The sequence below is a fragment of the Macaca nemestrina genome, chromosome 5 (assembly GCF_043159975.1).
Source record: "Macaca nemestrina isolate mMacNem1 chromosome 5, mMacNem.hap1, whole genome shotgun sequence".
Taxonomy (NCBI): Eukaryota; Metazoa; Chordata; class Mammalia; order Primates; family Cercopithecidae; genus Macaca; species Macaca nemestrina.
The window spans coordinates 120,669,485-120,685,400 of NC_092129.1; the positions used below are offsets into that span (position 1 = coordinate 120,669,485).

The 15,916-nt window shown below is 32.8% G+C and overlaps 1 protein-coding gene across 1 annotated transcript in view; it reads left to right on the forward strand.

The window, feature by feature from the left end:
• The first annotated feature begins 5,625 nt into the window (after positions 1–5,625).
• Positions 5,626–15,916, forward strand: part of LOC105479558 (protein eyes shut homolog) — a 325,034-nt gene continuing 314,743 nt past the window's right edge. The window contains exons 1-2 of the mRNA XM_071096120.1: positions 5,626–5,695; positions 11,873–11,995. Coding sequence (XP_070952221.1) covers positions 5,626–5,695; positions 11,873–11,995 — 193 coding nt within the window. The remainder of the gene's footprint in view (positions 5,696–11,872; positions 11,996–15,916) is intronic.

A 15,916-nucleotide genomic window follows, 5' to 3' on the forward strand; every position in this document is an offset into this window, starting at 1 on the left:
GAGGCAGATGGATCACTTGACATCAGGATTTCAAGACCAGCCTGGCCAACGTGGTGAAATGCAGTCTCTACTAAAAATACAAAAAACTAGCTGGACGTGGTAGTGAACACCTGTAATCCCAGCTACTAGGGAGACTGAGGCAGGAAAATTGCTTGAAGCCAGGGGGCGGAGGATATAGTGAACTGAGATCATACCACTGTACTACAGTCTGAGTGACCAAGCAAGACTCCATCTAAAAAAATAAATAAATAAATAAAAATTAAAAACTTGACTGGGCCACTGGATTCCCAGATAGCTGGTTAAACATTGTTGGGTATGTCTTTAAGGATGTTTCTGGAAGAGATTAGTATTTGAATTGGTGGATTGAGTAAAACATGTGGCCCTCCCCAATGTGGGTGGGCACCATCCAATTTGTTGAGGGCTGGAATAGAATCAAAAGTTGGAGGAAGGTTGAATTTGCCCTCTGTCCTATTGTGTGAGCTGAGACATTGATCTTTTGCCATGAGTGCTTCTGCTTCTCATGCCTTCATACCTAGACTGGAACCATCATTGACTCTCTGACTCTCAGAACTTCAAACTATGCCACCAACTTTTCTGGGTCTCCAATTGGCAGACAGCAGATTGTGGAATTTCTCAACTTCCAGCTTTCTGTGAGCCAATTTCTTATAATAAATCTTCATATATATATATATATATATATATATATATATATATATATATATATATATATATAAAATCTATTGATTCTGTTTCTCTGGAGAATCCTAAAACAGATTTTGGTATTGAGAGGATGGGATGTTGTTATGATAAGTACCTAAAAATGTGAAAGCAATTTTAGAACTGGATAATGGATAGAAGCTGAAAGAATTATATGCTAGAAGAAGCTGAGACTCTTCTGAAGAGACTTTTAAAGACAATTCTGTTGAGGGCTCAGAAAGAGAAGAGAGGTAGAGAAAGTTTCAGTTTTCCTAAATAATATGTAAATCATATATAGAACACTGCGTTATGGCTGCCATTATGGTCTCAGGCAAAAACAAGAATCATGCTATTGGATAATGGAGAAGATGTGATCTGTGCTACAAACTAGCAAAGAACTTTCCTGAATTTTATTTATGTTCTAGTAGTTTTGTGGAAGGAAGGGGTTGCAATTAATAAAATTAATATTTAATTGAAGAAACTTCTCACCAAAATATTGAAGTGCTTGGTTCTTTCTCACTTTTCATAGTAAAATGTGTGATAAGTGACTTAAAGACCAAATTATTAAAAAGAAACCTAGAAATTAAATATTTAGACAATTCTCAGTCTATCCATATCACACACAAAAAAATGAGAAAGTGTGTTAAGCAAGAACAGTTAGGATGTATTTTGTGTTGGTGTTGGGGACATCACGTTTCTTTCAATAGTACAGATGGCCTTCACTCAAAACCATGAGCAGAGGGGCTGCCCCAAACTGTGAGGGTAGGGCCACCCTAAGCAATAAAGGGGTAACTCCTCCTCCAATAATTCTGGAAGGCAGGACACCTACCCCAGTGGGATCAGAAGGAAGAGCATCTAGCCAAAGATAATTATTCTTGAGCCTTAAGATCACCTGGAGTTTCCTTGCTAGGTTTTGAACTTGCTTGAGACCCATCACCCCTTCCTTCTTTCCTATTTCTCCCTTTTGGAATGAGAATGTTTATCTTATGCCTGTCCTACTATTGTAGCTTGGATGCACACAATTTGTTTGGTTTCCAAAATTCACAGAGGGAGAGGAATTTTGCCTCAGGATGAATTGGCTTTCAAGTTGCACCTATATCTAATTTAGATGATATATAGGTAAGACTTTGCATTTTAAACTTTAGAGGGGATGCTAGTATAAGTTAACTTTTGGGGCTGTTGAGTTGAATATATTTTGCATGTGAGAATGACATGAATTTGGGGGGAAGAATGGAAAGTTATGAATTGAATGTCTCTGTCTCTTTACCCACAATGTAAGGATATTTGGAGGTAGGGTCTTTGGGAGGTAATTAGGTCATGAAGGCTCCACCCTCATGATTAGGATTAGTGCCCTTATAAGAAGAGGTCAGAGACTAGCTTGCCCTCGGTCTGCCATGTGAAGATGCATGAGAAGTGAGCAGTCTGAAACTTGGAAGAGGACCCTCACCAGATCCCCACCATTCTGGCACCCTCATCTCAATTTCCCAGTGTCTAGAACTGTGAGAAATAATTTCTGTTGTGTACAGGCCACCTAGTATATGGTACTTTGTTATAGCAGGCTGAATTAAGACAGTCTCCATGAGTGCCGTAAGTCAGATTCTGTAGCTTTACAGGTAGGAATCACATCTAACCTACATGTCACAGCAGCTGCTGAAGCAGAAACTCAGAACTACCAAGTCTTATAAGACTCAGGGCTGGATATCACAATTCTTTCCTGCTTGTTTCAGGAAATACCTATGCATGGCACTTGTCTGGAGATGACATCCCCCTTATAAAAGTGCCTCCACAGGTTGCTCCCTTTTAAATCCAATTCTCTCACTGTGATACCTTGAATCTGAGTCACACACATATACCTAAACTGCAAGATAATCTAGATATGCTTGTTTGTTTGTTTGAACTTATGCTTTGGGAAGTGGGACACACAATGTGGGTGATTATAAAATATAGGGAATACATTCAAAGACACGAAGGACAAAGATTGACTAGAAACTGTATTTGAATTATTGAGCAGGATTTGGTTGTCATTTTAAGAGCTGATACTGACAAACAGAGCCTAGAGTCATGAAAAAATGATAGGATGATGACAAGGCTGAATAATGACTATTATTAGGCTTAAGTTGGAGATAATATTTGCCTTCAATTTTTTTTATCTCTTTAAATATTTGTAATATGATAAATTAAGGTATCAATTATAAATTTTGAAGAGAAAATTATAATAAAATTTACTGATTTAATTGCATTTTTGAAAGTTTTACAATCATTAAAGCTAACCATTAGTGGGATATTAGAAATGTAAAATAAAATTATATTAAGGGATCTTAACATCTTTAAAAAAAAAAAACTTATGTTGAAAATACCACATTATGTTACAAAAAAATATTCCTCTTGCGTTTAGTTCTAGCAATTTTTCTTTCCAGATAAAATCATGATGTTCCTTCTAGAGAATGAGAATGATACAGTCCCTCACATTTCCAATTTCGATATAGTTGCCAAAAAGTTCAAAGTTAAATGTTTCTTTCCAGTCTCAGTAACTGTCCTAACTTGGTTGTTATGCTTTCATAGCCATTTCTATTATTCTCCCTATCTTCAGGGAATTGCTCTTGTGACCTCTATTTTTATCAGTAACTTTATTTGTATTAATGCTTGATTGTATGTTTTCCCAAATATATTTTATGGAGTAGGGAAAAAGGGAGGATGTAAATTATATGTAAACATCATAACTATTGTTTGCATATATTACTTATCGAACTAAGTATGATATTGAAATACATAATATTCATGATCTTTTCAAATCTATAATTTATCATTTTTATCATACGATCTACAACCAAAACCATGAGTTACCTAGTAAAATTTATCTCTTTAATAATTTCGTAGGTGGAAATCAAGTATCTTAAATTGCAGAATCAATTTTAATGATATATTTGTAATCTATTTCATATACATATTTGCAATGATTCTATCATGATTACTGGTAAACACCAGTGTGTGTTTCATAGGTATTGTTTCAAGAATTATAACTTATTAATTATTCATTGCACATCCACAGCATGGCAACATTTTTACATTGTGAACATGTAAGTCATTTCTGAATATAATTGCCTATTACATTAGCAAATATCCTGTGCATAATAAAACACAATTATGTTTTCTTTATATGCTGTGTGTGTGTGTGTGTGTCTGTGTGTGTGTGTGTATAGAGAGGAGAGAGAGAGAAACACACATTTTCTAAGTTAGGTTAATTTCAATATGGCCAATTTTTGAAGAGGTATGGGTTTAAGAAGAGATCCATCTTGGTTTTTTGAAGAAATTGGATAGAAAAATTTAAAATATTTCATACTTTGTTTATTCCAGAAACAGATTTCCATTTGTTTGTTTGTTTGTTTGAATTTTAAAGTTTAAATTTTAAAGTTTGGGAATCAATTCTCATACGCTTACCTGGAATTTAGCTGGTTGCATGATAATTACCGATCAGAATTGTTCGAAACCTGTGTTCTCGCTTATACACTGCTGGGGGTAACATCTGTACATGTATCCCCTAAATCTAAGGACAGAAAAATACATACTAAATAAAATATAAGAGAAGTATTAAAAAGAACATGTAAAAATATGTTACTGTGCTTCTCCTGATAAATTATGATTCATCAGGCCAGGCATGAAACCCCATGGAAAACACTGGTTGAACTTCTGTGTAACACTCCTGCAGGCAATGTACTATGACTAAATATCTTATAAAGATTGTGCCTCTCAAGTTGAGGCAGACTGCGATTGATATTTTTGTCAAGTGATGTTCTCATAGTACCCTTTCTTTTTCATGTGGTTAGTCATTTTCCCAACTATAGAATTATTATATTTCAGTGGAATGTTACTACAGTCTAGAAAATCTGAAAAGAAAATTGCAGAATTAATGTCAAGAGAAGTATTACATAACTGATAAATATTTTATCCAATGATAATTGAAAATTTGAGCTTTTTTACAGCCTTGCATAAAGCACCAGGAGTCCATATTTTCAAATCTCTTCAGGATTGCACGTGCTTCTGAAAAGCCAAGGTACTTGTCTGCTTGACAGACATGTACAGAAAAATTCTGGAAGAAGCAAGACTTGAGAACCAAAAATAGGGCTTAATTCAAATTTTTTACATGTGTGATCTCTCTCTCTCTGTCTCTCTAAATATATGTCAAGGTAGGTGTGTGTGTGTGTATATATATAAATGTTTGTATATATATGTCTGAAGATGTGTGTGTGTGTATATATATATATGCACACACATTAAGATGTGTATTCATAACAATTATAAATGTTAATTTAAAATTTTCAATGTTTTTTATTAAACAGATATTGTAGAGTAGCTTAAGTAGAAATTACCTTACTGGAAATGTTTTATATGTTCTTTCTTGCTTTGAGCTCATAATACAATGAACTAGTTTTTAATATTTTAACACAGTATTATAAAACACCTGGCAGAGATGCAAAAAGAAAATGAAATTTCAGGCCAATATCCCTGATGAACATTGATGCGAAAATCCTCAATAAAATACTGCAGACCGAATCCAGCAGCACATCAAAAGGCTTATGCACCACAAGCATTTTACATAAAGCATTTTTGTAGATTTAAAATTTTATTTTTTAATTTCATTCATTCATTCATTTATTCATTCATGCACACATGCAACAAATCTTTGTAAAGTAGCTTTTAGATGCCATGCATCAAAGTGAAAGAAAATAATGGTGAACAATGTATATGGAGTTCCTCCCTTCATAGATTTATGGTCTTATATGTAGGAGTCAAACCTCTTTCACAGTTTCACAATCAATTTCCATTTTATCAATATTATCATTCTCTAACCAGTCCTTAAAGTCTATATGGTCTCCCAGTTGACTGACGGGAAAGTAAGATATAGATTCTACAGGTGTTGCAATAACTAGAATGAATAACAAAGAATGTAATAATCTTAAGTTGACTGAACGGTTATACCAATTGTCTGAAGGATTATCTGGTACGTGCAAAATAAAATATAAAAATTATATCTATGTTAACAATTTGGATATAGTAAAATCAAGAATGAGATATGGAAGGATAATACTGTGTTTCTTATTTACAAGACAATCTTTTTTTGTTTGTTAATTTTTGATCTTCTGATGGCATAAAGAAATAGATGAAAAAATTTTAAATAACTTGGATGTGTACTCAAAATTAGAAACTACAAAATATTATCAAATTCTGTATTTCATTTAAACCTCAAAACACCCAGTAAATTAAGGTGAGTGCTATTATTTTCATTTTACAGATTCAAAAATAGAATCCTAGGTTAAATGGCTTAAATTTGCATAGCTAAAAAAATAAGAGCATTTTCTGAAATCCACAGCCTATGTTCTTTCCATATATCCTTAGTCTCTAAGTTACATTTGATACATTCTTCAAAAGCAGGATCAAAATTCACTTCCCCATGAAGTCATCCTCTTTTTTGACTAGTTCTATATCATTTAATCTTCATTTATTCCACCTAACTTTCAAACACATAATTTCTTTTGCACTTTAAACAATTGGAAGTGGGGTATTTTAGACAATACTCTATACACATTGTTATTTTGTTTAGCTCACTGCATTAAGCATACCATATTAAGAAAATATAATAATAGACATATGCACAAGTTCCAGGTTCAGTCAGCAAATGTCTACTCACTTCTCTTAGGAACCATAATCAGAGTTGTAGAAGAGTCACAGAATAGCAAACCATAGCCCCTGCTTTAAATACCTTATCCCTTAATAGTGACACAATCCATAAATACAAATAATAATTCAAGACCAAATGAAGTAAGAGAACTACAGATACGGTTCTATGAGATAACAAAGGGACAATAAATTACTTTCCTTAGAGATTTATTTTTCCAACTTTTAGTTTTGATCCTGGGGGTACACGTGTAGGTTTGTTACCTAGGGTATATGGCATGATACTGAGGTTTGGGTACAAAAGATCTCATTACCCAGGTACTGAGCATCACACCCAATAATTAGCTTTTTAACCCTTGCCTCTCTCCCTCTGCCCTGAAACTAGTAGTTCCCAATTTCTATTGTTGCCATGTGTATTTAAATTTTATATGGAGTTGGCTACTTATCTTTTAAAATCTTTCAGAACTTTTCTAGAGGGTAAAAATCAATGCAATCTGTATTTCATTGTATACTAATGCAGTAGAATATAGTTCATAAATAATATCAATACAATAAATTATTTTAGATAAAATAAACAGAATAAGATATATTTACACAGATATGTCTATGATAATGTGGTAAGTAAAAATCGTTTCAAATATTTTTATTTTAGAATGCTAATGTGAGAATTTTTTTTTTTTATATTTAGTAATGGGCAAAATTACATCAATAAGTTCAGTAAATAGTCTTTCATTGTTATCAATATGATGTCTTTAAACAGTGAAACATACTCATCATACATGAAACAAGAGAAAAATACACAACCAATAACCTAAAGGAAATCAGCAAAGCATAATGATAATAATTATTAGATAAATAACTATAACGTCTGAACCAAATACAGACTAGACGTTTCTAAAAATTAAATCACTTTTATTTATTTTCTATTTTTCTATTGACTTAACTAACAACAACTAAACAGTTTTATCAAAATAAAATGGCCTAAAAGCACCCAAATTTGCAATACAATTTCGATTATTTAAGGAGCGACAATGAAGTACTTCTATTCTGAGGTGTACTTATTTTCTAAACTTTTGGTGTTTTAAGTGAATGTCTGACGTGCACCAAAATTCTGACTATTTTTAAAAACCCAGTCTCATTCTCTGCATGTTTAAAAGTATAAAAACAATTTTCAATGAAGTGTAGTTATGGTTTTGAAAACAAAGAATAACTTGAAGAAGAAATATTAATTAGCACTTATTAGTACACTTTTCCTACAAAGGAGAAATAAATATTTGAATGTTAGAATTTTTGCTAACATTTTCCTTTATTAGCTGGTAAATAGGTTTAAATTGGTTCAAAAAGTGCCTTGCTAGGTATAACAACTAGAAAGATATTTTATTGGTTATCTCAGATCTATCACCTACAGTCACATGTCAGAAATTCAGGTTGTTTTTGTTTTTTTTTTTAATAGAACATTCCAAATAATTTACTGCAGAGATATTATTTCAAAAGAAAGAAAGAAAATTTAAATGTGTAATTTGCCTAACTCCTCTCCTTTTTTTCAGTACTGTCTTCCTCCACTATTAACCATCGTGACTGGCTTTTCTCCTCTTCTCTTGACTTCTTTTTTTATATTTTTTTCTACTTATTTTTTACTGGGAGACAGGGTCTTACTGTGTTGCCCAGGCTGGAGTTCAGTGACTATTTCCAGGTGCAATCATAGCACCTCACAGCTTTGAACTCCTGGGCTCAAGTGATTGTCCTGCCTCTGCCTCTCAAGTAGCTGACAAGCTGTTATTTTCATTTTACAGATTTGAAAATAGAATCCTAGGTTAAATGGCTTAAATCTACTTCATTAGTATACAATGCAATAGAGATTGCATTGATTTTTACTCTCTAGAAAAGTTCAGAAAGATTTTAAAAGATAAGTAGCCTACTCCATATACCACAATTATTTTTTTATTTAATTTTAAATCACACATACACACACACACACACACACACACAGAGTTTTGCCTTGTTTTTGCTTTTTAGGTGGAAGTTCTATGCCTTATTTGTAAATCAGTTACTTGCTACCCTTATAGAAAGCATATTTTTATTGTTCCAATATTCAAGAAAATAATAAATTACTTTTGATTCCTCAAACATTAATTATAGTACAAATTCATCAGCTTGTTTTCAAACTGACTTTTAATTTTTAGTTTTCATTAATTTTTCTGGAATGTTGAAAGAGCTATTTATGTAAAGGGTATTAACACTTTATCATATTACTTTACGGAATTTTGGTGAGGATTTCAGGTATTTTACGTTTATATGACCAACACTCTGCATATTTAACTTCTGATTTCTTACATTGTTTGTTTATTTTTGAGAAAGGGTCTCGCTCTGTTACCCAAGCTGGAGTGCACTGGCACGATCATAGCTCACTGCAGCCTCGACCTCCTGGGCTCAAGTGATCATCCCACCTCAGCCTTCTGAGTAGCTGGGAATACAAGTGCACCCCACCATGACCAGCTAATTTTTTTAATTTTTTATAGAGACAGGTTTTGCCATGTTGCTCAGGCTGGTCTGGAACTCCTGGGTTCACGTGATTCACCTACCTCAGCCTCCCGAAGTGCTGGGATTATAGGTGTTTGCCACTGTAACTGGCTTCCTGCATTGTTTAAAATTTGCTATCATCCAAAACTAAGTTATCTCCTTTTCATATGTTTTGATTGTTTACATTAATAACTATTTCTGCTTCGTAATAGACCTGAGTTATACAATGGACTTAGAGCAATATAATATCAATGACGAATTCAGTGGCTTTATGATTATAAGCAAGATGATCTATATGATGGACAGTTACTGAATAGAGTCCACTAACTAATTATCCTCTTAATATGGGTGTCCCATTAAACTCTTTTAAAGGTATTCTTTAAATATACAGATGGCTACATGGGCTTTAAATGAACCTAACAAGTGCGTCTCAAACCACAATGTGTACCTTTAAATAAATTGGGTGTCTGGTGTTTTGTCCATGGTTGAAAATCTAACACATAAATGTGTTATTGTTGTTCTTATTGTATCATATAATAGTATATATCATTTCATATCGTATTATATCATTAAAGAAATTGTATCTTCCATCATATATATGATGAAGTATAGAAATTTAACCCCGAAACTTATGGGAATGCAAAAATCACTCTTGTAATTACCCAATGATAATTACATCTCATGCATTCTAGCTCTCAAGTAACAAAATGTCATTTTCTAAGTGAATGAGTTAATGTGTTTCTGGGCTGGGTAGGTCACTGAATGCTATTCTCAGTAGATGATACATTATATTGAATAATACATTCCTTATTCAATTATATATTAAGTCATTTGTTTTCTAATAATCACATTTGATTAAGTATGTGCTTAGCCCTGTATGGCATGTAATGTATTGAGAAAAATATTTATGATTAAATTGATTATGAACAATAACACAAAGATTCTTTGGTAAGAAGTAACACAAATATCCCTGGCTAATTGAATCAAAGGTATGTTACCGGAAAGATATAATGAGCTCTCAGAATTAATAGAAGGCTAGCTAGGGAAAAGCACCTGGGAGCTATTCAGAACTAAATCAGGTGCAGAGATTTAGGGATGGGGTACAGGATAGATCTTAACATGATCAGTGTACTTTTCTCTTTTGATCTCCGATAAGAATGATATTCTCAGGAGGGAAGATTTGATTGAGTATTTTGAGCCACTGGCCATAAGAGGAAAGTGTCCATAAATATAATATCAGTAGGCTTTCTGCAATTGGAAAAGCAAATTATTCAAATAATATCATGGTGCTTTCAGAACAGCTGTAGACTCTTTCATAGATAGAAAACAGTAAACACTTTTATATGCTGGTAAAACTCTATTTAATGAGCAAATAAAGTTAACTATTGAAAGGATTAAAAGAAAAATAAATTAAGATTTTCCAAGTGGAAAAATTTTGACATACCACTAATAATTGAAGAAACAAAGCAGTATAGATTTAGAATAAGAAAACTTAGGCTCAAGCCATGACCTTAAAATTTTTAACAATTTGATCACAGACAAATGACAATCTTCAGTTTTTTTTTATTTATACATAGTTGTTTTATCTGTTTTATATTATTAAATTAATACCAAATAAATCCATGTGTGAGAATAACTGTTAATCATTATGCAAACCATAATTGATTTTACTATTGCTTGGAAGATGTCAGCCTTTTTATTAAACTCAAGCAACTTTAAGAGTTTTCTTGATATTTGCTACTTAAGCATTCAGTAACGGAGGAGTGGTCAACACATGCACACCAGACAGGGATTTTTCCTTATTTTCTGCTCATTTTGTGTATATTTGGATGACATGTAAAAATTATACATATATATGTTTGTGTGTATGTATATTATATGCTCATGTGTGTGCAAATATATGTATAATTACACATATGTATATATGTCCTTTCAAAGTGCAGTTTAAAAAATAACCATTTATTAAACTCTTTTTTCTTGATTCCACACTGTGCCAATCAGTGTTGTGTGAGATAATCCAACAGAACCTGAGTGATATAGATAACATTTTCTGCTCTTAAAATGTTCCTAATGCATTCTGAAATGTTATACTCCACTCTTCAGAGATCAGTGAAATGCAAAGTTCCCCCAAGTAAAGTCACTCCAAACAATGATTATAGTACTCAGTAACTCTGAGACCTAGAATAAGTGAAAGCTTTTAGGTTTTAGACAAGATAATAGTAAATATAAGTATAATATTTGGAAAATGGATTAATATAGTCGAAGAACAAATAATTCATCTTGATAGAATAAAGGTAGTGATCTCTTTCTAATAAGTTCTTATAGGAAAATAATTATGTACAAGCCATGTTTCAGTTTTCTCTTTTATTACTTTTGTCCTGGTGTTATTTTGTGCTTTTTCACCCATTGTTCTTAAAAGTGTATTTAGAGCACATACAACATAAAAGGGCCATATTGGATATTGTGTGACATATAAGTAATCTTAAACATGTATTTCACAGTTTATGAATTTATAATACATTGAATAGGCAAAATATGAAAATAATTGATTAAAAAATAAACACTACAAGAGGCAGTGATAATGTAATATATTTCAAACAAAGACAATTTTAATGAGAGAAGAAAAAAGCTTTATGGAAGAAGTGGCATTGTGGTGGGTACTTGAAATATTGATAAGCCATAGAAACAATAAAATGTTTCTAGGAAATAAGAAGAAGAAAAATGATAGGTCAGAGAAATGAAACAACAGAAACAAAAGCTATTGTGTGGTAAAGTAGAGCGGGAATCTGCAGGCAGGTCTTTGAAATTGAGTGATATGGTTAAGCTTTGTCTCCCTACCCAAATCTCGTCTTGAATTATAATTCTTATAATTCCCACGTGTCAAGGGAGAGAACAGGTGGAGGTAATTGCATCATGAAAGACAGTTTCCCCCGCGTTGTTCTGATAGTGAGTGAGTTCTCACGAGATGTGATGGTTTTGTAAGGGGCTCTTCCTCCTTCTCTCAGCACTTCTCCTTTCGGCTGCCTTGTGAAGAAGCTTCCTTGCTTCCCCTTCGCCTTTCACCATGATTTTAAATTTCCTGAGGCCTTCTCAGCCATGCTGAACTGTGAGTCAGTTAAACCTTTTTACTCTACAAATTATCCAGTCTCAGGCCGTTCTTTATAGCAGTATGAAAATGGACTAATATATTGAGTAAATGAAAGAGATTCTACCCTCTCCACTCACTTCATTTAACAGAAGCGAAGTTGAGAGAGATTGCATGAGCTGCTTCAAGACAGTTTCTACTCCAGGCAGAACTGGAGTGACACTATGTATCCTAGGTCTTAGTCGTTTTTCATTATTCTGTACTTTTGGTTGAATTTTCAAGCACATGAAAATTAGAAGTACATTCCCACTAGTATCAGTTAGACATTGAAAGATATGGTGAGCTAGGTCTTAAATTCCATGTGAAGATTTATCATTTTTACTGATCAGTCCTATGGAGCCAAAGGAGATTTTGAAGAAAAAAAACAATAATCTTGGCTTTGTGTATGGTTTTCTAAACATTAAAGATAAATTTTTCATCTGTTCATAGTACTGTTTGATGTTGTAATTCTTAAGTGACTATTTTACTGTCTAAATTTGCATTCAAGTATAAAAACACATTAACCTTTTTTTTTTTTTTTTTAATTTATTGAACATCTCTCTCAGGATAGGATATGCTATACTGTGGTGCACAAAGACAAAATCTCAGAAGATTAACACCGAAGACATTTGGTTCTGGGTTATAGAAAATTTGCTGCAAACCTGCAGTAATCTCTGAGGCAGTTTTTTCCCTACCTAATGACTCACTCTGTATTTCCAGCTGTTTCAGTTTATTGCACCTTCATTTGTTACCACCAGGAGGGCAGAGGAAGACACAGGTGGAGCAATGACTCTTTAATGCTTCTGTCCTGAAATGACCAACACCAATTCCTTTCACTTTTCATTGACCAAAGTCTCAGCTTACTTCAATATGTATACGTATAAAGGAAGAGACACAAGACATTAGTAATGTCTACCATCTATATGATTTGTCATTTTAAATCTTCATTTATGAAAATATTTAAATTTCTGTAATCATTCTTAACCATCTTGCATAGGTGTGGAAATTAAGAGATATTCAGAAGTAACAGAAGTTTTTGTTGTTGTTGAATTTAATTTAATTTAATTTTTTTTCTGTGTTCCCCTCCAGCCTGCATTTCCATATGCAGGGTTTTCTTACTTCTATCAGTTTTTCTTTTTCCCCAAAATTTAAAAAATATTTTTGTAGGAGATTTCACAATTATGTCATTTCACAAATGCTTTACCAGTTTTAGTTAATTTCAAATGGTAATAAACCAGAAAATGTTACTTTAACTTTCAGCCTTAAGCATATGGTAGATTCTTGTTTTGAGAAACTCTCAGTATACATTTCATTGTATCTCCTGCAATGGCATACCTATTAGGATTCATTTATATTCCACTGCAAAATTTCTCTGTAGGTACTAGAACCAGACAATGTTGCTCTTATAATATCTGATAGGAGCTTTATTACTTTTTAACCAATGAAAGAAAGACATTTTCCCAACCTTTGAAATTATTTGTTGGTTGGAATACATAGCTCTCCCCCTCCCCTACACCTTGTGACATATACTACATCAACTTTTAAAGGGAAACAGTTTTTCTCTTTTGAGATTAAACTACCGTGCACGATACAATATACAAATGTAATTATGTTAATAATCAAAACTTCACAGAAATCCTGTATCCCACAATGTACAATGCAGATTTTCTTAGAAGATTACCTATATATCACAGGGAAATTGTGGACATTTTGGATCATATTACTTTGAATCAAAAGTGTTGCTTTCTCCTCTAATTTAACTCTTCTTCCCTTGCTTTGTCTATTGTCAATGGATTTTTTCCCCCACTTTTAAATTCCAACAATTTTTTTTTCTGTCACTAACTTGAAAATGATATCCATGTTAATATCCTTGCATTTTCAACTTAAAAGTTATTTAAAACTTTATAACATTTAAATTTTTATAGGTACATATTAGATGTATATATTTATACGGTACATGTAATGTTTTGATATAGGTATGCAATGAGCTGTCTAAAGATAGCTTCTACTGCAGGCAGAACTGGAGTGTCACTATGTATCCTAGGTCTTAGTCATTTTTCATTATTCTGTACTTTTGGTTGAATTTTCAAACACATGAAAATTAGGAGTACATTCCCACTAGTAACTGAAATCAGAGTAAACAGAGTGTCCATTATCTAAAACATTTATCATTTCTTTGTGTTAGGTACATTCCAAGTCCACTCTCAGTTTTTATAAAATGTACAATAATTTCTTGTTGACTGTAGTCACCTGATCATGCTATCAATACTAGATCTTTTTCATTTTAACTATATTTTAAAACTCATTAACTGTCCTTTTCTCCTTCCCTGCAACCCTTTCCAGTCTCTAGGTAACCATCATTCTACTCACTATCTCCATGAATTCAATTGTTTTCATTTTTACCTCATACAAGTAAGTGAGAACATGTGAAGTTTGTCTTTCTGTTCCTGGCTTCTTTCATTTAACATAATGACCTCTAGTTTCATTCATGTTGTTGGAAATGACAGGACCACATTGTTTTTTATGACTGAATATTACCTCAGTGTGTATATGTGCCACCATCTTCTCTATCCATTCATCTGTTGATGGACATGCAGGTTGCTTCCAAATCTTGGTTATTATCATTAGTGCTGCAAGCTGCATGGGAATGCAGATGTCACTCTGATATATTGATTTATTTTTTGATATTTATCCAACAGCAAGATTGCTAGATCATCTGGTAGATTTACTTTTACTTTCTTGAGGAACTTGCAAATTGTTATCCACGGTGTCTATGCTAATTCATATTCCTACCAATAGTGTATGTGGGTTACCCTTTCCTCACATCCTCGTCAGCATTTGTTATTGACTGTCTTTTGGATAAAAGCAATTTTAACTGAGGTGAGATAATATCTCATTGTAGTTTTGATTTGCATTTTTCTGATGATTGATGATGCTGAACATTTTTTATATACCTGTTGGCCATTTATATGTCTTGTTTTTAGAAATGTCTGTTCAGATCATCTGCTGAATTTTTAATTTGATTATCTGATTTTTTCCTATTATTTGAGATCCTTATATATTCTGGATATTAATCCCTTGTCAGATGGGTGGTTTGTAAATACTTTTTTTCCATTCTGTGGATTGCTTCTTAGTTGATTATTTCCTTTGCTGTACAGAAGTTTTAGCTTGATATTATCCCAGTTTTACACTTTTATTTTGTTTACCTGGGCTTATGGGGTAATACTCAAGAAATCTTTGCCCAGACAGTGTCCTGGAGTGTTTCCCCAATGTGTTCTTTTAGTAGCTTCATGACTTATATTAAATTATTAATTCATTTCAATTTGATTTTTGATTATGGTGAGAGATGGGGGTCTAGTTTCATTCTTCTGAATATGAATGTCCAATTTCCTAGCACCAATTATTGAAGATACTGTTCTTTCCCCAGGGTATATTTTTGGCATCTTCGTTGAAAAGGAGTTTACTATAGATGTTAGAATTTATTTCTGTGTTCTCTATTCTGTTCCTTGGGTCTATGTGTTTGTTTTTACGCTGGTACCATGCTATTTTGGTTACAATGGCTCTGTAGTATAATTCAAAGTCAGGTAATGAGATGTCTCCAGTTTTATTCTTTTTGCTCAGGATGGCTTTGGCTATTCTGGGTCTTTTGTGGTTCCCTATAAATTTTAGGATTATTTCACTTTCTGTGAAAAATACCATTGGTATTTGCAAAGGGATTTCATTGGCAGGTTTTGGCTTGAACTAATTCAAGTGATATGCCCATACCATTGTGGGCATGGTTTATTTAAAAATGTATAAATTCATGTTTACTTTTTCAAAAGTGGAAATGGAGCCATATTAATAATTTTATCAAAATGTTACTTTATGCTGTAAAAATGTGCTGTTTCCTTTTGTGTATCATTT